This window comes from Pelophylax lessonae (genome assembly GCF_965119305.1).
Source record: "Pelophylax lessonae genome assembly, chromosome: 10".
Classification (NCBI taxonomy): domain Eukaryota; kingdom Metazoa; phylum Chordata; class Amphibia; order Anura; family Ranidae; genus Pelophylax; species Pelophylax lessonae.
Window position 1 is genome coordinate 206278063 of NC_138777.1, and position 23432 is coordinate 206301494.

At 43.3% G+C, this 23432-nt stretch overlaps 1 protein-coding gene across 3 annotated transcripts in view; it reads right to left on the minus strand.

The window, feature by feature from the left end:
- LOC309565292 (fatty acyl-CoA hydrolase precursor, medium chain-like) overlaps positions 1-23432 on the minus strand; it is a 109661-nt gene that overhangs the window by 72559 nt on the left and 13670 nt on the right. For all 3 annotated transcript variants that reach the window (XM_082270193.1, XM_082270194.1, XM_082270192.1), the window contains exons 5-10: positions 23071-23224; positions 17028-17141; positions 12523-12618; positions 9345-9485; positions 6628-6705; positions 2446-2593 (exon numbers count right to left, since the gene is read on the minus strand). In XM_082270193.1, the coding sequence (XP_082126319.1) occupies positions 2446-2593; positions 6628-6705; positions 9345-9485; positions 12523-12618; positions 17028-17141; positions 23071-23224 (731 nt within the window). The remainder of the gene's footprint in view (positions 1-2445; positions 2594-6627; positions 6706-9344; positions 9486-12522; positions 12619-17027; positions 17142-23070; positions 23225-23432) is intronic.

A 23432-nucleotide genomic window follows, 5' to 3' on the forward strand; every position in this document is an offset into this window, starting at 1 on the left:
GCAACAAGTTAAATTTGTAGCACAAGGTGAGAGGCTGCTGTTGCTGTCTGATCACTGGGGGAGGGGGGACTGAGGAAATGCTTCCACCTGCCTGATTACATCATCTCAGCCTAGGCAAAGTCACTGTACAATAATTTACATATACAGTACATATCTCATGTCATGTCACTGATTAGGAGGAGAGAGACAGCCGGTCACGTAAGCGCCGAGCGGCGCTCAGAAATCAGGTATATAGTGGAATTTTATTAATATAGCACAGGCACTGGGACACTTGTCATTAGCAAACAGGGACATCTGTGTAAACATAACAAAGTGGCTTAGGTAGTAGTGTGGGGGGGGGGCTGTGTAATATGCAGGGAGGCCTGTGTAATATGCAGGGAGGGCTGTGTAATATGAAGGGGGTTTGTGTAGGGAGGGCTGTGTAATATGAAGGGGGTTTGTGTAGGGAGGGCTGTGTAATATGCAGGGGAGGCTGGGAAGGAGAGGGCTGTGTGATGTGCAGGTGGGGCTATGTAATATGCGGGAGGGCTGTGTAATATGCAGGGGGTGTGTGTAGGGAGGGCTGTGTAATATGCAGGGAGGGCTGTGTAATATGCAGGGGGTTTGTGTAGGGAGGGCTGTGTGATATGCAGGGGAGGCTTGGGAGGGGAGGGCTGTGTGATGTGCAGGGGGGGCTATGTAATATGCAGGGGGGCAGGGCCGGGACAAGGGGTGGGCAGGAGGGGAGGTTGCCCTGGGTGCAATGGTTTATTGCAGGGATGGGGGGGCACCTTGACCCTTACCCTAAGGGAAGGTGGGGCGCAGTTTGGCATCCTTGCCCTGGGCGCTGGATGACCTTGTCCCAGCACAGCAAGGGGGACTGTGTAATGTAAAGGGGTCCAGAGGTGCAGGGGGCTGTGTAATGAAAAGGGGTCCAGAGGTGCAGGGGGCTGTGTAATGTAAAGGGATTAAGAGGTGTGGGGGCTGTGAAATGTAAATGGGTCCAGTGGTACAGGGGGCTGTGTAATTTAAAGGGAGGCAGAGGTATGGGGCTGTGTAAATGTAAAGGGGTCCAGAGGTGCAGGGGGCTGTGTAAATGTAAAGGGGTCCAGAGGTGCGGGGGCTGTGTAATGTTATCTTCATTTATTAGCAGGTGAATGCGGCCCTCCATGCATGCACATATATTGAATCCGAGCCCTTTAGTGGAAAACGATTGCTAACCCCTGCATTTGGGGGTGCACCCCAAAGCTCAAACACGCATCCCTTTCTCTGCAGCTTTAGCTGCACAAGGCAGTGAATGAATGGGATGTGCTCTGTGCTGAGCAGCTTCCTGTCCATTCACAAACGGAAGCATAATAAACACAGTTTACTTTGCTTCAGTTATGAATGGACACAGTGAGTGAGTGAGTTCACTGTGTTCATTTAGGAAAGGAAGGCGCTGGTAAATTTCATATTTACAATTAGAAGAAGGCAACCGCACACCAACTTGAGAGTGATAGTAGATGATAAAAACCTTTTATTGAAAATCCATAAAATCCAAAAACGGCAAACCAGGGACAGGAGGGTAAACTATGTTCGCTTAGTCATAACCGTGTGTGCGGTTGCCTTCTTCTAATTGAAACTGAATTCTGTAGATCTTGAATTTTGGCTGATCCCATCCATGATATGATGATCTGAATTAGTCTCACCAATGGAAGTAGACCCCCCCCCCCCATACACCTTCTCCGCTGTCAGTAAACCTAGAATCTCTCTGGTGGACCTTTGCTTGAAATGTGAACTTTAAAACTCTTTGTACTGAACCTGCAACACCTCCAGTCCCCAGCTTCCTTTCTCAATATTATCTCTCTCTTTGGGTGGGTTTATCTTTGGCTCTGATCACACAGTCTACAATGGCTTATGTGGTCCTGAACACACCCAGAAATCCCTCTGCTGCTCACTGGCCTTTGGGTTACAGCAGACTGGAATTAAATTCGGAAAGTTAGCTTTTCTGTCAGACTGCGAAACCAAAAATAAACATTTGCTGTGCAAATGCCTCAATATGTGTATTTCTTATAATCATCGGCTCCATCTAGTGGCCATAATGCAGTATTTTCTTGAAATACCTAAATCAGCTAAATACTGCATTGTGAGCACTAGATGGAGCTGATGATTATAGAAAATACACATATTAGACACAATATGTGACAGCTGGGGAAATGTTTGAGGCATTCGCACATCAAATTCTTCATATATATATATACCCTTACAATCTAGTAATATAGACCTTACATATTAAGTAAATATTTATGTGGTTTATAATTTAGGTTTGTGTTTGGAGGGGGACCACAGGGTGTTTTTATTTAGATTCTGTGATAGAGGGATCCATGTTCCTGGCTGGTCATGTGTGTTCCAGTGCTATGATCAGCTCCAGAATACAACGTGAGTAATTTGCATTAATTCAGCCCTCCCCCTTACACCCCCCAATACCGCGGTGATAGTTGGCAACTCTGAGTGCAGGAACAACAAACAGAGCGTCTCCGCACAGATCCAGGAAACGGTCACGGAAAGCAAACGGATCACTGACATCAGAGAGGTATTTATCCAGGACAGACGGAAGCACGTCAGAGCTCAATCTCTACAAATTATAGAAAAATATTATAATCAGAGCAGTGATGTCATAGAAGGAGGATATGAAACTGTAACCCCCACAATGTGCATTCGAAGATGCAGCAAGTCAGATAGAATCTGCCCCATTTACTCATAGGAGGATATCCAGGATCATCTAGCCCTTTCCTCCCCAGCCTGACTGTCCCTGGTCCGCCCCTTTCATTCACTGTATTTATATATATTTTTTTTATTATTAAATAAATAATAAATAGAAACAATAAATAATAACATGAATAACAATAATAATAATAAATAATAACATGAATAATAATAAATAATAACCATGACAACAACAACTATAATAATAATATATAATGAATAATAAAAATGATAGTCATAATAAAGAAAAATAAATAAAAATACATAATAATAGAAATAATAAATATCAGTAAATAAATAATATATCCGGTAATCCGATCTGTATGCAGATAAAGGAGGAAATAGAGATAACATAAAATATTCAAAAAATACATTTCAGAAGGATAGTAGGATTGGGATATATAATATATTTAATTGGAGGAAGATTATTGCAAAGGAAGTGGAAGATCTAATTGTATCAATATGCAGTGACTCCCTCTAAGTTGTAATTGTAAACGTACTTTAAATAAACACAAAAAAACATAAAAAAATCTGAATTAATAATTATTAAAAGTATTATAACTAAATACACAACACTAAGTAGAAGTAAAAGAGAGGGGGGACTTGCACTACCAGATATTAAAAAATACCATCAAGCATCAATTCTTACACGGGTGTTAGAATGGGGAAAAAAAACACAACTAGGTAAGATTATCTGGATCCCACCTAAATATAGAGAGTTGAAAAATAATACACATATCATTACATCATTGTGGGGGAATTAAATGTCTAGCAGCACGAGAAGAAAAAAAATATAGGTGAAACCCCCCCCCCCCCCCCTATAAAATATGTTTAGAAAAAGCTGCTTTAACAAATAGATGAGTAAGAGTAATAGAAACAGTTTTATCAGGGAAAACGTAGTTCGCCGTTGTTGGCAGGACACTTTGAGGTTATCTTTTATATATAGAATTATAGATAAAGAGAATTTACATTTTGCTCATGGGTCCCTGTGTGAAAGGGAGCTCTGCTGCAAAATTTTGAAAATTGGCTACTTGCAAAAAAAGGGTTCAACAGTAAATATCTTCGTTCCCGTTATAGTTATGGAATTTATTTTTGTACAGAAAGGGTTACTGCAATTAGTGTGACCATTGGACCCTGTTGGCACCGAGCCAAAAGTTTCAAATCAGATTAACTTTTTATCTGATTATAGTTTTTGTGTGGTATTTTAGGGGTGTCCTCTATTGAAGGAGGGGAACCTCTGGTCAGGTTTTTGTAAAAACACACAAGACCAAAAAAGTTTTTTTTTGTAAGATTGGCACGGAGCCAAAAAGATTTTAGTTTTATCTGATTTTAGCATACAAGTGGTATCTGATGTCCCATCTTTACTGATGGCCATATCATCCGATGCTACCCACTTTTACAGTGAAGTAATGCGTTTTTTTTAGCGTCCTAGTGGACAAGGAGACATAGCCATCTTTGTTTCTTGTTTTTCAGTCCGGGTAACTGACCTGGTGTAGAAATGCCCTTAAAAATAGGTGATGGAGGTCTATCAAGCAAATATAGGGAAAGTATATGTCCCTTGGAAACCCCAACAAATTAGGACAATTGTAGAAGATTTTCATGCAACAAATACAGCTGAGGTGTTGATGTCAATCAGGAACCAGGCCCAGGTGCCGACCCCAGCTCGCCACCGCATGAGCATAGAAAATCAAGAACTGGCCACACACTTTGGATTCCGTCCATAAAAGTCCTTTATTCCATCACACGGGACAGAACAGCACCAGGAGATGCAGTACAATGGTACAGTTATAGTGTTTCACACTAGGAGTGCTTAATTATAACTTATGATTAAGCACTCCTAGTGTGAAACACGTTAACTGTACCATTGTACTGCATCTCCTGGTGCTGTTTTGTCCCGTGCGATGTTATAAAGGACTTTTATGGACGGAATCCACAGTGTGCGGCCAGTTCTTTATTTTCTATGTATAGAGTTACAGAGGAGGTCTAGCGCTAGAATTATTGCTCTCACACTGAAGTTTGCAGGTATACCTCACATGTGTGGTGCGAATACCATTTATATATGCGTGCACAAGCACGGAGGGATGGGGGCATTTTTGAATAGATTTTTTTTTTCTTATTTATTTAACTTTTTATTTTTACACTGTCCCTTTAATTTTTTTTTCACTTTTATTTTTATTTTTAAGGTCCTCCTTATCCTTTTTTACCTTTTAAAAGCAAAAGATAAAAAAAAAACATTTTTTTTATCTTTTGCTTAAAAAAAGAAAAAAAAAACATATTTACTTCTACCCTGGACCAAAAGTAACCCCATGACATCATTTCGGTCCTCCAAGGCTATAGAGATGATCAAAGCGGATCCACTCTTTGATCACCCGTGTGACCAGCCACCGGTACCATCGGATCGTTTCTCGGGCATGCTGGTGGAAACGGTAAGCCTGAGAAACACCGGCGAGCATTTCAGCTGCTCATGAGCCGCTTGGATCGCTTTCAAAAGCGTCTTTGGCGGGAAGCAGAGTCCCAGGAGAAAGAGTACGGCTGTCTCTCCTCCTGTCAGGAGAATCAGGTGTTTGGGTGGCTGCCTGGGAATCCAGAGAGTGCTGAGTTTAGCTGCAGAGGGGATCCGGTGTGCCGAGGACCAGTGGAAGAAGAGGGGTTCAGTTCCAGGAAAGCCTGCCAAGGTCGTGAGTACTGTGAACTGCCCCTAGGGGTCTGCCAAATGTAGAGGGGACCACTCCAGAGAAGGTTCCAGGGACCCAGGAGTCAGCTAGCTGTAGAGGGGGTACCTAGTCAGAGGACCCTGAAGTGTAAAGGGGGCACCAGTGGTTGGGCCCTGAAGAGCTAATGTGTACAGTGTGCAGTGTACAGAGTTAAGAGTTGCAGCAGCACAAGTAGCGAAAAGGAGCTACCTCAGCCAGTGAAGGGTAGAAGGGAGCTGTTCAGTGACTTTTGAGCTAAATTGAGTGTCAGGAGTCAGGAGATCTACAGTCCTGGATCTTCTGAGTTAACAAACAAGTTAAAGTCGAGGTTCCAGCACTAATTCAGCCAAGCAGTATTTGCAAGCGTCAGGGAGCGCTAGTCGGCATTCAGCTGGCGCCAAGACAGCGCTAGCGAGAATTTTTGTACAAAGTTCCAGTTAAGCCTAGAAGAGCCAGAGGAGTATCCCATTCATTCCCTTCTCCCATCCCCAAACTGCAATAAACAAAACAAACCAAAGATGCCGGAATGGTCATTGTCTCAGTTCTCACACCTGGGTTCACAACTTAAATGTGTTGGAAGTGTTACTGATACTGATGGCAGACCCACCTCAGGCCCAAGGCCTGGAAACATTGCTACAAAAGTATACTGGGTTATGGCTGATATCTTTAACCATAATCCTGGTAAACCACTTGCAAACTGCAACGTATATATATATATATATATATATATATATATATATACGTATTGCGGTCGGCAAGTGGTTTTAAATAGACATGTGATGTACAGTATATAGTAGATGTCATGTATTGTTAATACTGTGATAATTATCCACCCAGTGCGAACCTGAATCGTTTGTTATATATGATATGACACTACAATATGTGTGCTAAATAAAAACATTAAATTGGGAAACAAATTAAAAATAAACAAATAAGTGATGAAACAAATAAAAAATTAATCAAATAAATACATTGGAAATATAAAATGATTTCAAACAAATTAAATCAATGTTATAGAATTATTTAGAGTTTTGTGTCCTTAAACTTTTTTTTATTGTTTTATTTTAATCATCAAGCTTTATTTTTCTCAAGAAAAATGTATTTAATCATTGACATAGAAAATCAGGGCATAAACAGGTAAAGTGAGCATCTTATACATATAGTGTTGTTGTGTCCTTAAACTTTTATGAACCCCACCACCATAACTCACCAGCATGTGAAGTTTATCGAGCGCCTGCTGTACCAACTCCCTATTCATTCCTTCCGTTATTTCCGTCATATTGAAAATCTGCCACAAAAGCCAACACATAAAAACTCACACTCATATCATATGATAATAACCCCCTCCATGAAGAACATGGGGAGGGGGGGAGCATTTTCTCTGGAATAAACCTGTATACATTTTGGAGTGGATTTATAAAAAAACTATTTGCAGAGCTATTTGTCCTGTGAAACTGCAAACAAAATGGGGAAGGAGTTAGAATGGCTTTGATGGTTCACCATTAAGATCACATAAAACAGCCAATGCATTTCGAAGCCAGAGCACCCTGCTTTCATCAGGGCTAGAAAAACATATCAATATGAATATACAGTAAATAAAGACATAAACATGATAAAAGTGAAGGAAGGAAATATAAACGTGTACAGTCCAGCAGGTCCAGCTAGATGCGTACTGATGCAATACAGATGTAAATGCGTTTAGACGTTTGAATGTGTGTAGATGTGTCTAAATGCACTTCAACACAACGGATATAAGCGTGGCTAACCGCGTCTAAATGCATCTAAACAGATCCAATCTTTTCATGAACCATGTGCAGGACTAATGCCTGGGTGAATGAAGCCTAAGGGCTTTTTCACACGGTCCGCCTCCGTAGGCGGATCCGTGTTGCTCCGCGGGGATCGATCCGCGATCCCCGCTGAGCCGGCGGATGACAGCTCCGTCTCCGCTTGCAGAGCGGAGAGGGAGGTGTCTCAGCCCCGGCTGCCCTCTATGGAAGATCTGATGAGAGCGGACCGCCTGTCCGCTCTCATCAGATCCGATCCGATCCGATTACTGAACGGATGGAAAAATAGGGTTTCCATCCGTCCAGATTTCACGCACAGGATCGGATGCGGATGGCAGCGGGTGTCAGCTGAGGTGTCTCCGCTGACATCCGCTGCCCCATAGAGCTGCATGGAGGATCCGATCAGATCCGCCTAAAAAACTGACAGGCGGATCTGATCGGATCGCCCGTGTGAAAGAGCCCTAAGTATTCAGCTCATTCTTCTTGTTTTGTTTGATGTTCTTATACAGTGCATCCGGAAAGTATTCACAGCATTTCACTTTTTCCACATTTTGCTATGTTACAGCCTTATTCCAAAATGGATTAAATTCATTACTTTCCTCAAAATTCTACAAACAATTCCCCATAATGACACCGTTAAATACATTTTTTATAAATCTTTGCAAATTTATTAAAAATAAAAATGAAAAAATCCCATGTACATAAGTATCACAGCCTTTGCTCATTACTTTGGTGAAGCACCTTTGGCACCAATTACAGCCTCAAGTCTTTTGTGAGTATGATGCTACAAGCTTGGCACACCTATTTTTGGGCAGTTTCTCCCATTCTTCTTTAAAGGACCACTCAAGATCCATCAGGTTGGATGGGGAGCGTCGGTGCACAGCCATTTTCAGATCTCTCCAGAGATGTTCAATCAGGTTCAAGTCTGGGCTCTGGCTGGGCCAGGGACATTCACAGAGTTGTCCCGTAGCCACTCCTTTGTTATCTTGGCTGTGTGCTTAGGGTCTTTGTCCTGTTGGAAGATGAACCTTCGCCCCAGTCTGAGGTCCAGAGCACTCTGGAGCAGTTTTTCATCAAGGATGTCTCTGTTCATTGCTGCATCCATCTTTCCCTCGATCCTGACTAGTTTCTCAGTTTCCCCAGAGCATGATGCTGCCACCACCATGCTTCACTGTAGGGATGGTATTGGCAAGGTGATGAGCGGTGCCTGGTTCCCCTAGACATGACGCTTTGTATTCAGACCAAAGAGTTCAATCTCAGTTTCATCAGACCAGAGAACATTTGCATTGGTGTGAGAGTCCTTCAGGTGCCTTTTGACAAACTCCAGGTGGACTGTTATGTGCCTTTTACTGAGGAGTGGCTTCCGTCTGGCCACTCTACCATACAGGCCTGATTGGTGGAGTGCTGCAGAGATGGTTGTTCTTCTGGAAGGTTTTCGTCTCTCCACAGAGAAATGCTGAAGCTTTGTAAAAGTGACCATCGGGTTCTTGGTCACCTCCCTGACTAAGGCCCTTCTCCCCGATCGCTCAATTTGGCCAGGCGGCCCACTCTAGGAGGAGTCATGGTGGTTCCAAACTTCTTTCATTTAAAGATGATGGAGGCCACTGTGCTCATTGGGACCTTCAATGCTGCAGAAATTTTTCTGTACCCTTCCCCAGATCTGTTCCTCGATACAATCCTGTCTCAGAGCTCTACAGACAATTCCTTGGACTTCATGGCTTGGTTTGTGCTCTGACATGCACTGTTAACTGTGAGACCTTATTTACTGTACATCCTGGAATACATCTGCTCTTAGGTCAAGCATGCATGCAGTAAGGTGTGCATAGCTGAGAAAACCCCTCCCCCCTCCCGAAGACTCCTGGGATGTATGACATAATTTGCTTAGGCAAGAACCCAGGAACAAACTGAAGAAATGTAAAAATATATATATATATATATTGTATAAGATATACTTTCCTATCTATTTACTAATGCTAGCAGCAGGTTGGATTAAAAATAATCAATGTGGACTGGGAGAGTGAACACACAATTCTTGTCTTGTGGAAGCCTCTGTTACATTGTTCACATTTTCTCTAGGACCTTGTAAATAGCAGGTCCCTGTCTGGGTAATGATTCATGGGGGATGGGATATGGATCACCTTACCTCGGGCAGCATCCATCCAAATTCATGGTTACAGACACCCAGGAGGAAGGGGACTCGGTTGCTCTCCTTGCTGGCCAGGATCTCCTCCACTGGTTTGGGAAGGAAGAGGCCGTCCACGCAGATCGGCAATGGCAAGAATCCCTGAAGAGATAGAAAGAGGTGATGGATACTGTACAGATTCAGAACACTTCAATAACACTTGACTGCTGACTACATGGTTACATTTCCTTCAGCCCTGATGAAGAGGGTGGAGTCACAGCCCCTGAAACGCACTGGTTTATTTTTTTTTGGAATTCCTTATGTAGGTGTGACACTTCACTTCAAGGGTCACTCATCCTTCTCACTGCCCAATGTGACCATGGAAGCCCTTTGGTGTGTAGAACCCACCAACCCAATATTCAGATCCTCTCTATATACGCCAAGCCATATGATAACAAGAATATAGATTAATACAGAAAGCTCAGGGATCCAGCACCATCCATCAACTTTTCCCCCGAGCAATCATCGTCGTCTGTCACTGTATGAGATCATGGAAAACTTGATTTTGCTGTGATATTGGCGGTTTTGCATTTGGCACAATATGAGAAAAATTCTCCTCTCATTTCACCTGGTGGCAATGCACAAGCGAGACCAGCGAGAAAGGACACACAAGTAGCTGAGGATACCTATATTAAAAAAGAATAGCGCGCAAATGCAAAAGAAATAACTACCAAATCTGAAGACAATCCATAAATAAAAATGGGGGTTTGGTCCCACCATATGGCCAAATCGTGCTCAAGCCCACTACTGCGTCAAAGTACCCCATTATCAGTGGGTCCTACACTATCCATGAAAAAGAGATGAATCCAGCCTAACCCTTGGAGATAATACTCCTTGCTGGGAAGGATGTGCAAATGCACTACAGGGGACTCCTCCTATATCCACTTGATGGTGGACACTGATTGAGTACAGGTGTGTGTGGGGGGGGTGGGGAGCATTATATCAGAAGCATTATATAACATGCCATCGCTTGGTGCAGTGATCAGTGATAATACATTATACTGTCACTATACTAATGACACTGGCTGGGAAGGGGCTACCATCTAGGGTACAGGTGTCAAACAAAAGGCCCGCGGGCCAAATGCAGCCCCCCAGGCCATTTCATGTGGCCCTCGCACCTCTCCTGCATCTGCAGCACCCCCATTGTCTCTGCCCCCACTTTGTCTCAGTAGTCGGCAACAGAGAGGACAGAACTCCTTTGCAAGTTCCAGCGCCTCTCTGTGCAGCTGCAGAAAGACTCGTTGTTGCCCCCCCCTTCTCAGTAGTCCACAGCATAGAGGAGGGCAGAACTCCTCCTACAGATTCTGCACCTCTCTGTGCAGCCACAAGACAACCTTGTCTCTGCCTCCCCTGGACTCAGCATTTAGCAGGCTCTGGAAGCTGACTTCAGCCCTCCTCTGGTCCTCCTCCAGACCCTGTACTTTCTTCTTCCCAAATCCACCTGAATCTTCTTCTTGGCAAGGTAAGGAGGTGCATTGTGATGTAAGGAAGGGTGGGTGACGCTTGACTTCTGATGGTGGGGGGCTCTTGACATCTCATGTAAGGGTGTAAGGGGGTGTAGGGTACTCTGGACATCTAATCTTACAGATATAACTGGCCCTTTGAGGGAAACCATAATGCTGATGCGGCCCGCGTTGAAATTGAGTTTGACAGCCCTGATCTAGGGGGATCAAGCAGTTAAAAGTGTACCTAACAATGTGTATTGTGTGTACAGTGTACTGCTTTCACTAATAGATCTCTTCGTTTCTCATCCCGGGTTTGCAGGGATGAGAGTCATAGCGGGAGCCAGGCCCGGGGGAACCTGGAAGTAGGCAGCGATGTATGGGTACGTCGCTTTGCCTACAGCCGTCGTTCCCGGGCAAATGAGCAGCAAGTGGTTAATAAGTAGAATTTTTTGGTCAACCTACACACATTTACAGGTGTCAAGCATTTTTTTTTCTGCCTAAACGCTGCTGTTCCTGGATGCGCTGGCATGGGCAATGTTTTTTCTGCCTCTAAACTGGCTATGAGTAAGGTGATGTGCCGAAATGCGTAAGCCTCTGTATCTTCTGTACTCCACCTCCATTATTAAAATCAGCATATTTGGATGTACGAGTTGCCAGCTTTCCACTTTTCCTCTTATACTGTTAGGTTAGTTTTAAAGTATTTTCCTTTGATTAACACACACTAATTATGATTGTTGACAATTTTATATATATATATATATACATATATTTTGTTGTTTTTTTATTATTGTAACATCCTTGCAGCTTGTATTCATACAGGGAGCAAGGTTCTGTTACATTTTTTGTTTTTTACTAGAAATCAGTGTGTGTTCTTAAAGAGAACAAGAAATGGAAGAGAATGGGAACATTCAAACACTGAGGCATTTCACCTACAACTAGTTGCTGACAATTGGATAATTACGATATGTGAACTTTATATCATTTTTGCTTCAGTTTGAATCTTTATGGTTTTGAAAAAGCATGCATAGTCGTGTGAAACGCGTCATCCTTTTGTCCCCTGCATTTTGCCTGTAACATTCTGTGCTTGTGTTTTTTGAATTTCTTCAAAAAACCTTCATTGCATCCTATGGGAAGTGCAGCCATCCCTCATTTATTTGTTCATGGTGTCTGCAGCAGTGGCAGGGCGTGCACCCCAGCAGGAGGTCATTTACTTTCAGCCCTATAGATCCACCTGGAGCAGCGATATCTGCTTTGGCTTGTTAGGTTGACACCATATGCCAGAGCACCGATCACTCACTGGCTCAAGGAATTTGTCTGGACAATGCCTTCTAATCTATCTGCCTCTAAACCAGGGGTCTTCAAACTATGGCCCTCCAGTTGTTCAGGAACTACAATTCCCATCATGCCTAGTCATGTCTGGGAATGTAAGAGTTTTACAATGCCTCGTGGGATGTGTTGTTCTGCAACAGCTGGAGGGCCGTAGTTTGAGGTTCCCTGCTCTAAACGCCTATGTGTGCATTGACACATAGACTAACATGGAGGGGCATTTGGAGGCAAATAAAAAATGCCTTATGCTCCTAGCAGCCACATTAAAAACATCCAATGAGGCATAAAGGAAAAAAAAAATACATTGGTATGTTGTCTTTATGCCAGGAGTTCTGGTGGCTCTTAGTCTATCCTGGAATATGACGTACCAGCTTTTCAGTAGCAGACACGATCTCCTTCTCTGACTTCAGCATGAGGCACTCCACCACCGAGGACACGTCACAGCTGGAGACCTCCGACACCACCTACAGGGAGGACACAAAAAACCCAAACAGAAATCTCATCAGTAAAAAACTTTTGTAAAAAACAAAAAAACAAAAATTGAGTTGAAGAATTGAGACCAAAAACTGCTGCTAAAGTGAACCTGTTGTGTGTGAAAGATAATAATAATAATAATAATAATAAAAAATTTGCTGTTAATTTATATAGCTCTGACATGTTCCATAGTGCTGTACAGCAACCACCAAGGTATTCCCATCAGTCTCTGCACCAGAGGAGCTTACACTCTAATGTTCCCCCATAGTCACACACTATTATTATACATTTATATTGCTCTGACATATACCACAGTGCTGTACAGAGAACACCCATCTATTCCCACCAGTCTCAGCATCAGAGGAGCTTACACTGTAATGTTTCCTCACAGTCACGTGCTATTATTATCCATTTATATAGCTCTGACATATACTACAGAGCTGTACAGAGAACACCTAACCATTCCCATCAGTCTCTGCAACAGAGGAGCTTACACTCTAATGTCCCCCTACAGTCACACACTATTTTTATACATTTATATAGCTCTAACATATACCACAGTGCTGTACAGAGAACACCTAACCAGTCCCACCAGTCTCCGCAACAGAGGAGCTTACATTTTAAAGTACCCTCACAATCACACACTATTATTAATATATATTTATATAGCTCTGGCTTATTCCATAGTGCTGTACAACAAACACCAAGCTATTCCCATCCATCTCTGCACCAGAGGAGCTTACACTTAAATGCCCTGCATCTGCGTTTGATTAATCTGGAGAAAATCCCTTTAAAGTTTTGTGGTTTGGCCTAGTGCTCGTTCCGTGGCAGACTATATGTGAAGGGCAACTTAAAGCATCGCTCTGTAGAGAACTGTGGTTGTCAAAGAGTGGAGTGTGGTGGGGTGGAGGAGACGATGGACCATTTCTTGCTTCAGTGCCACTTCAATATTGAAATCTATAAATGGGTGGGTGGGGCTCTGGGTGTCCCTTTCCTTTACAACAGGCATGTCCAAAGTCCGGCCCGCGGGCCAATTGCGGCCCCCGGGCTGCTTTAATACGGCCCCTCAAATAATTTGGAAAAATACATTGGCATCATTCATGACTTTTTTTGCTGCCATCATTAATCATCATCGGTGGGTTCATATAGCGCTTATATGTGGTTAACCCTTGTGTGACAGATTAGGGAACACGTATGCTCCGAATTGAGATGAATACATTGTAAAATCTCAGTTAAGGTCAGTTGGTCTAAATCAGTTATCAATATATTTGAACACAACAGGTGTTATGTTGCTGTTCAAATTTTTTTTTTAACTTAAAAGTTGACAGACAACCTTTATTACCAATAATATGTAATATACTTCACAATGTTCCTGACATATATTTCAGCTTCCTGGATTTTTTTTCCATCTGGCCTTCAGATATGAAAGGCAGAGTGATTTAACACCTGTTTAGATTTGTCATCCATGTGATGAAATGAAAAGTATGCCTTTTGCAATAAACTTTGCATAAAATAGTTAGTTTGCATTTAATTTTAACGGTCCAAAGAATGTCAGGTAAAATGGTCGGCCCTCACGCAAGTTCACTTCATCAAATCTGGCCCTCTTTGAAAAAAGTTTGGACACCCCTGCTTTACAGCTTGTGTTATGTTGAGTGGTCCTACGGGTCTTTTGAGACTCACTTGGATTTTAATTTAGAGACACTTTTTCTAGTTAGTTAAATAGTCCGGTACTTCACGTGGAATGCACGGTGTCAGGTTTCCACTTGGAAAAAAAGTCCTTCCTTTCGAGGTGGTGGTGCACAACATTCTGGGTGAGATTGGGAAGATTCAGGGTCTTGAGAGGGACAGGTGGCAACCAGGGGCCTGGACAAAGACGCGGAGGAATGTCAGGTACCCGTAGCTGCTGTCTGTCAGTGTCTGTGTGTGTGGCTTTTCTTTCTGTCCTTTCACGCCCCCTAGATTTTGTTATGATCAGATTTTTTGAGAAAAAGACTTCATGCATGGGTTGAATATGTAATCGTTTCTTAGCCTTAGGGTGTGTTTAGGTTGAAGTAGGGTTGGTTTTGCATCCTTTAGTAGCTAACCAATAATAAAATTATGTTCCTTTGTATATAGTTCCATTTATGTTATTTTTGAAAAAAAAAAAAAGACATTTTATTTTTTTGTTATTTGCTGATGTAAGCTTGTTTGTTTTTGCCTATTTATGAATATATTCATTTTTTTTTTTTATATATGTAAATGTTTTTATTATGTTGTATGTTTGTAAGATTTTTAATAAACAAAAATTTACTGTGTTTGATTTATTTGGAAAAAATCCCTTCAAAGTTTCGGGATGTGGCCTGGCGCTCATTCCATGGCAGACTCTATGTGAAGGGCAACTTGAAGCATCGCTCTGTAGAGAACCGTGGTTGTCAAAGAGTGTGGTGGGGTAGAGGAGACGATGGACCATTTCTTGCTTCAGTGTCCCTTCATTATAAAAGTCTGTATGCAGGTGGGTGGAGCTTTGGGTATCCCTTTCTTTTCCAGCTTGTGTTATGTTGAGTGGTCGCATGAGTCTTTTGAGACTCACTGGGATTTTGATTTTGAGACACTTTCTCTAGCTAGTTTAATAGTGCGTTACTTCACATAGAATGGACAATGTCAGGCTTCAATTCGGAAAAAAATCCTTCCTGTCGAGGTGGTGGTGTACAACATTCTAGGTGAGGTTCGCAAGATTCGGGGTCTTGGGAGGAACAGGTGGTGGCCGGAGGCCTGGACAAAGGCGTGGAGGAATGTCAGGTCCCGTAGTTGCTGTCTGTCAGTCTCTGGGTGTACGGCTTTTCATTCGGTCCTTTCACGTCCCCTAGATTTTGTTATGATCAGATTTTTAATGAATCAGTTTAATTGATCAGTTAAATGTGTAATCGCTTAGCCTGAGGGTGTGTTTAGGTTGAAGTGGGGTTGGTTTTGCATCCTTTAGTAGCTTACGGATAATAAAATTATGTTCCTTTGTATATAGTTCTATTTCTGTTATTTTCAGGAAAAAAAAGAAATTTATTTTATGTTATTTGCTGATGTAAGCTTGTTTGTTTTTGCTTATTTATGTATATATATATTATTTTTTGTATATATATGTAAATATGTTTTTATTATGTTTTATATAATAAACAAAAAGTTACAACCTAATGCCCATCATCTGCATTTGATTAATCTGGAAACAAATCCATGTTTCGGGATTTGGCCTGACGCTCATTCCATGGCAGAATTTATGTGAAGGGAAACTTGAAGCATCGCTCTTTGGAGAACTGTGGTTGACCAAGAGTTGAGTGTGGTGGAGTAAAGGAGATGATGGACCATTTCTTGCTTCAGTGCCCCTTCAATATAGAAGTCTGTAAGCAGGTGGGAGGATTTTGATTTTGGGACACTTTTTCTAGTTAGTTTAGTAGTCCATTACTTCACGTGGAATGCATTTTGTCAGGTTTCCACTCAGAAAAAAGAAGATTCTGGGTCTTGAGAAGGACAGCAGGAGTCCGGGGGCCTGGACAATGGCATGGAGGAATGTCAGGTACCCATAGCTGCTGTCTGTCAGTCTCTGGGTGTGTGGCTTTTCTTTCTGTCCTTTCACGCCCCCTAGATTTTTATAGGATCAGATTTTTGGAAAAAGGCTGCATGCATGGGATAAATATGTAATCGTTTCTTAGCTGGAGGATGTGCTTAGGTGGAGATTAGGGCTTTGTTGTGCATTATATTAATAATAATAATATTAACATATGTCTTGGTTTGTATATCTAGTTTTGTTTATGTTTTGCTTTCTATTTTTGTTTGTTTATATATAATTGTTTTTTCTGTATATATGGAAATATGTTTTTATTAGTTAGTTGCATGTTTGTAAGATTTTCAATAAACAAACATTAAGCGCCGGTTCACACTGGCGCGACGCTACTTTCAGGGGCGACCTCCGAGATCGCGGTGCGAGCAGCGCGCCGCGACCTCGGAGCGGCCGCCACAGACTTCATAACATTGTCTCCTGGTCGCCCCAAAGAAGCTCCGGACCCTTTTTCTAGGTTGGAGCGACTTGTGTCGCTCCTATTAGAACGGGTCCGTAGCTTCCCTATGGGAGGCGACCTGTGAGGCGACCAGGTCGCCTCACAGGTCGCCCTAGTGTGAACCGGGGCTTACACTCTAATGTCCCCCATACTCACATACTTTTGTTATCTATTAATATAGCTCTGACAAATACCATAGTGCCGTACAGAGAACACTGAAGCATTCCCATCTGTCTATGCACCTGAGGAGCTTACACTCTAATGTCCCCCCACAGTCACACACTTTAGTTATGATTATCCATTTATATAATTCTGACATACATACTGTCCACTGCACAATGATTGTACAAGGCAATGTGTGATGGTGGACTTACATCACGGTAGGAGTTGAGGTCCTCCGGCTTACTGACCGCCATCCCCGACATCAACACTGTACCGCTCTCAGCGATGGCTTTGTGAAACAGTCCTTTTGTTATAGGAGAGAGCGCCTAGAACAGGTAAAGATAATATATACAGTATAAGTAAAATAAAATTCATCATAGAAAAGCATCAAATGTTTCTATAGAATTTCAGTAGCGCAAGGATGGTGTTACCCTCCTGTCATAAAGTGCAAAAAGTGCATAAATAGCATACACATAAATACGATAAAATAATATGTATCAATACAGCAATTAAAAGGTCCTTCACTTTTTGCAATTTATGCGCTATTTATTTTATCGTATTTATGTGTATGCTATTTATGCACTTTATGACAGGAGGGTAACACCATCCTTGCGCTACTGAAATTCTATAGAAACATTTGATGCTTTTCTGTGATGAATTTATTTTACTTATGATTTCATTTTGAAGTAGCAGCATTACATTGATTTCTATTTTAAACATCCCGTAAGCGCAGAGGATCACATTAGCCTATTGAAGTGGTTGTTCTGTGGTATTATCATACAATATATACAGTATATACATGTGAAGCTTTAGACTGAGAAGCTCATCTCTCGGTCAATCTGTTTTCTCCTCCTATCAGCATGCTGCTTTGTCAGCACATGAAACGATTGGCTCTTTGTACAACTTCTCCCTTTCTCAGTCTGAGCTCTGCTGTACAGGAACTGCAAGAGACTGAAAGCAGGTCACATTGGAAACCATGGATTGCGATAAATTTAGTACTTTTATAAGCATCTGGGACCCTTGGATTAAACATGGCCTATCACTGGGTTTTGAGGAACAGGTTCTGAATGCTTGGTAGTTAAGATTTATATTTTATTTACTTTGTATTAACTTTTGTGGTACAAGTTCTATTCTCGATGCCCTCTCCTTTACCCACTTTACCCTACCCACACCCTACTGACTTCTTCCTTTTCCTTTTTTTTTCCCCCCACAGCCATGTTCTGAATACCTTCTCAAAATCTTAATATCTCAGAATATCATATTAATAATTCTACCTTTTTCTTTTGTTCCTTCCTTTTGTGCAAACTTCACTATACAGTATAACATTTATAATACTTCTGTAACAATAACAGTATTTCTACTTCTGTTTTTGTTTTGTAACTTGCTTTATGGCTGTTTTATAACTCAATAAGGCCTCTTGCACACTGCTGCTTAACCACTTGCCGACCAGTCACTGGGACTGTACTGCGGCAAAGTGGCTCGATTCCGTCCAGCGACGTAGACCTACGTCGCTGGACTCCTCCCCCTGTAGGCGGCGCTCGCGCATCGCCGGAGGCGCGCTCCCGCTGTATTCAGTCACAGCGGGAGTCGGGCCAGGGGCGGAGCGGCGGTGATCGCCGCTGCTCTTCCCCGATTGTCGGGGAATCGAGTTTGGAGATCCGCCCGCTTGTGTAAACAGAGCGGGCAGATCTCCTAAGTGACAAACAGTGACAGATTGCAGGGTTCAGCATAGCTGAACATGCGATCTGTCCCTTTGTCACTCAGTCACCTCCCCCCCACACACCTTAGTAAGCACCAGGCATACATTAACCCCTCCCTCTCCAATAAAATTAACCCCTTCCCTGCCAGTGTCATTTTTACAGTAACAGTGCATATTTATAGCACTGATTACTGTAGTAATGTCACTGGTAACCCCAAAAGTGTCAAAAATGTCAGTCAAGGGTCCGATCTGTCCGCCGCAATGTCGCAGTCCCGCAAAAAAAAATCGCAGATCGCCGCCATTACTCGTTAAAAAAAAAACTCCAAAAATGACAAAAATCTTTCCCTTAGTTAGTAAACGCAATAACTTTTGCGCAAACCAATCAAAATACGCTTATTGTGATTTTTTTTACCAAACATAGGTAGCAGAAAACAAATTGGCCAAAAATTTAAAAAAATTTAGATTTTTAAATTTTTTGGGGGGGAATTTCATATAAAAAAATGTTTAAAATATTGTTATTTTTTCAAAATAAACGCTCTTTTTTTGTTTATAGCGCAAAAAGTAAAAATCGCACAGCTGATCAAATACCACCAAAAGAAAGCTCTGTTTATGGGGGAAAAAAGGACGTAAATTTCGTTTGGGTACGGCATCGCACGACCATGAAATTGTCAGTTAAAGTCGCACAGCGCCGAATCGCAAAAAGTGGCCCAGACGTAAGACAGCAAAATCCTCCAGTGGTAAAGTGGTTAAAAATGCTCAGTACAGCTTTTTTTTTTTTTTTTATGAGCTAAAATAGAGCCCATTCATTCTAATGTGCCTATGCACACAGCCGTGTAAATGAGCGCCGCGTATTCTTCAGTAAGAACAATATAGAAAAATCTGCATTTTTGGACAGTATTGAACGAGAAAGCAGGTCACATTTAGGTGCTTACACTGCTTGCTGACACTTTTATGACACTCATTTACAGGATATATGTTTTGGGTCTGTGACTCAAAAGTGCTAAAAGTGGACCTGTCATCAGATATATTTTCTCCTGTAAGTCCATATGTGCTTGGTAATGTATCTGGTTAACCCTTCCAGGTATTTTTTACCCCCACAGAGATCTCAGAGACTTCATTTCCTCTGCTGTCACTCGCCACTGCTAAAGCATTTTCAGGCATGGAGCAACATAACCCGGAAGCTTACCATGTCGGTCCCTCAGGCTTTTCACTGGCCCATCATTCTCCCAGCTTTGCAGAAAAGGCCTAAACCAGAACTGAAAAATACCAACCCACCCAGGTGGTTCCTCTGCCAGCATGTTACCAAAATTATGTTTCAAAAACATCAGAGAAAAAAATACCACTGGGTTGACCATACCTAGGCCACCCATCCGCCTGGGAAGGTAGGATACAGACCTCTTAATGAGGTTCAGTTTGTTCCCCCGTAACAGCTGGAAGAAACGGGTGTAGATCTTCGCATAGAGAGACACTGGCAAAACACAGACAAAGCTGACATACAGAATTACCGGGATCGGGTAAATTTGAATCAGGTCAATCCTTTCCCTGTAAGAGAGTTTCCATTCCTTCCAGCTGGCAACCTTGGCATCACCATCTTGTAGCCTGCTTTCCCAATTTGCAAGGCCGTAATCGCCGGGACCAAATTTGATGCCTAAAACTTTAATTTCCTGCCGGGGCTCTGGGAAGATGTCGGGAAGCTCGAAGCCGTCACCTTCTGTAGCCCTTCAGAGTACTCCGTTACTCTGAAGGGCTACAAAGAGGTACTATGTTACTTTGAAGGGCTAGAAACAGGCATTCAGGTACTCTGGGCTGAAGACAGGTACTCGGGAACTCTGCTGGGCTGAAGACAGGAACTCAGGTACTCTGATGGGCTGCAGATAAGGACTTGGGTACTCTGGGCTGGACACAGGTACTTAGGTACTCTGATGGGCAGGAGACAGGTACTCAGGTACTCTGATGGGCAGGAGACAGGTACTCGGGTACTCTGGGCTGAAGACAAGTACTCGGATATTCTGATCGGCTACAGATAGGTACTTGAGTACTCTGGATTGAAGACAGGTACTCAGGTACTCTAATGGGCTGGAGACAGGTACTCGGATACTCAGATGGGCTGGAGACAGGTACTCGGGTACTCAGATGGGCTGGAGACAGGTACTCAGGTACTTAGATGGGCTGGAGACAGGTACTCGGGTACTCCAATGGGCTGAAGACAGGTACTCGGGTACTCAGATGTGCTGCAGATAGGTATTCAGGTACTCTGGGCTTGAGATAGGTACTCGGGCACTCCGATGAGCTGGTAACAGGTACTCTAAAGGGCTGGTGACAGGTAGTCTTTATTACTGGGCATTCTGTGTGTTTTACTTTACACTGTAAGCAGTAACTAGCTGTTACCGCAATCTCCTCCTCACACAGGATCGGCGTGTGAGGAGGAGAACCTGGTAACAGCTAGTTACCACGGTTTGCTGACATTTGTGACCGGCTGTGATTGGACACAGCCAGTCATGTGGTAAAGAACCATTTTCATTGGCTCTTTACCCTAATCAGGGATGGGCTGTGTCAGCGAGACAGGCCTCATCCCCGATCGCCGGGCTGCGTGCCCCTAGGGGCGTGCACAAGCGGCATGCTTAAGGACAGTGCATGTAACACGGTGTGATTGGATACAGCCGGTCACGTAGTAAAGAACCAATTTCATTGGCTCTTTACCCTGATCAGGGATGGGCTGTAACAGAGTGACATGCCTCATCTCTGATCGCCGGGCTGCGTGCCCCTGTGGGCATGCACGAGCAGCATGCACAAGGACAGTGCATGTAACCAGCTGTGATTGGACACAGCCAGTCACGTGGTAAACAGCCCCTTTTATTGGCTCTTTACCCTGATCGGGGATGGGCTGTGTCAGCGTGACAGGCCTCATCCCCGATCGCCGGGCTGCGTGCCCCTGGGGGGCGTGCACAAGCGGCATGCTCAAGGACAGTGCATGTAACAAGGTGTGATTGGACACAGCCGGTCACATGGTAAAGAACCAATTTCATTGGCTCTTTACTCTGATCAGGGATGGGCTGTGTCAGAGTTATATGCCTCATCCCCGATCGCCGGGCTGCGTGCCCCTGGGGGGCGTGCACAAGCGGCATGCTCAAGGACAGTGCATGTAACAAGGTGTGATTGGACACAGCCGGTCACGTGGTAAAAAACCAATTTCATTGGCTCTTTACCCTGATCAGGGATGGGCTGTGTCAGAGTGACACGCCTCATCCCCGATCGCTAGGCTGCGTGCCCCTGGGGGCATGCACAAACGGCATGCTCAAGGACAGTACATGTAAAAAGGTGTAATTGGACACAGCCGGTCACGTGGTAAAGAGCCCTTTTCATTGACTCTTTACCCTGATCAGGGATGGGCTGTGTCAGAGTTACACGCCTCATCCCCGATCGCTGGGCTGCGTGCCCCTGGGGCGTCCACAAGGTCACGTGAAAAGAACCCTTTTTATTGGCTCTTTACTCTCATCGGAGATGGGCTGTGTCCCAAGGGACACGCTTCATCCTCAATCGCCACGCTGCGCGCCCCCTTTACAGGTTACCACTTTAGATCTACACAGAAGGGTTAGTACTAGAATTATTGCTCTTGCTTTGAAAATTGCGGCAATGCCTCACATGTTTACATATGCATGTGGCACCAATGCGCGAGAATATGGGGGGGGGGGGGTCGCTTTAAAAATGTTTTTATTTTTTTTTTTTTTTTACACTGTCTCTTATTACTATCAGACGATATGAACAACATCCGTTGTGATAGCACGGGCAGTGACAGGTACTCTTTATTGAGAGATCTGAGGTCTATAAACTCCAGATCTCTCTTCTGCCGTTTTGGTTTTCTTTATTCGGCCTAAAGATTACATAAAACCCCCCAAACATATATTTTCTGATATTTTTAAATTTTTGATATCACACGATATTACCGCAAAGGTCCACAAAATGCAAAATTTCAGTAAAAACGTACCAAAGTAAATTTTTTGACAGGTCGCTAACAGCTTGTTTATATTAGCCAAAACCGAAATGGACCAAAGACTGGTAGCTTCTGGTTTCTTAGACCATAGAGATAATTGGGGGCGTTCCAGTCCTCGGCCATCTCTATGGTCAGCCAGCTTCAGTCCCAAACTCCCCGATGGGATGGGAGAGTCACGGAAGGTGGCAGGGGAACCCCTTTCTGCCACCTGTAAAAAAACGATCCAGTAGCTAATTAGCGGCTAGGATCGCTTTTACATTAAAGCCAATCGGCAGCTGGAAAAAAGATAATGGAATGATGCCTGTGGCTGCAGGTATCATCCCTTTATAACCCCTTCAACCTGACGACGTACGTGTCATCAATGAGGACTGGTTAATGAACAAAGGTGTAGGTGATACTATTGCTGTATTAAATGTCAGTAATATATTCACAGTAAGTGTGACTCAGCCAGAGAATTAGCATTTTCTTCAGGAGGACAGCATTGGAAGCCCCTGGGAACAGTGTCATCTAAAGTATAATTAAATTGCTTGGCTGGTCCTCGATTAGTCGGCAAGTTGGATCTTACCAAAGCTGAGACGCTGACTCCTCCAGCCGACTCCCCGAATATGGTGACAGAGTGCCGATCACCCCCGAAATCAGCGATGTTCTCCTGCACCCAATGGAGGGCTGCCACTTGGTCCATAAAGCCTAGATTGCCACGTAGCTCGTCGTCTCCAGTACTAGGGGGTGGGGGGGGGGGGAGGGTTAGGAATACATTATTATTAATAAAAATGTGCATTCAGCATTTTCCACAATGCAGCGGAGAGCCATGCCTAAGCATTGAGAAGGAGTGTTGGGGTGTCGTTGCTGCAGAACCCTAATAGGAGTCTATACAGCGCTGCGGTATATGTCAGAGGTATAAAAATAACAGTGTGTGACTGTGGGGGG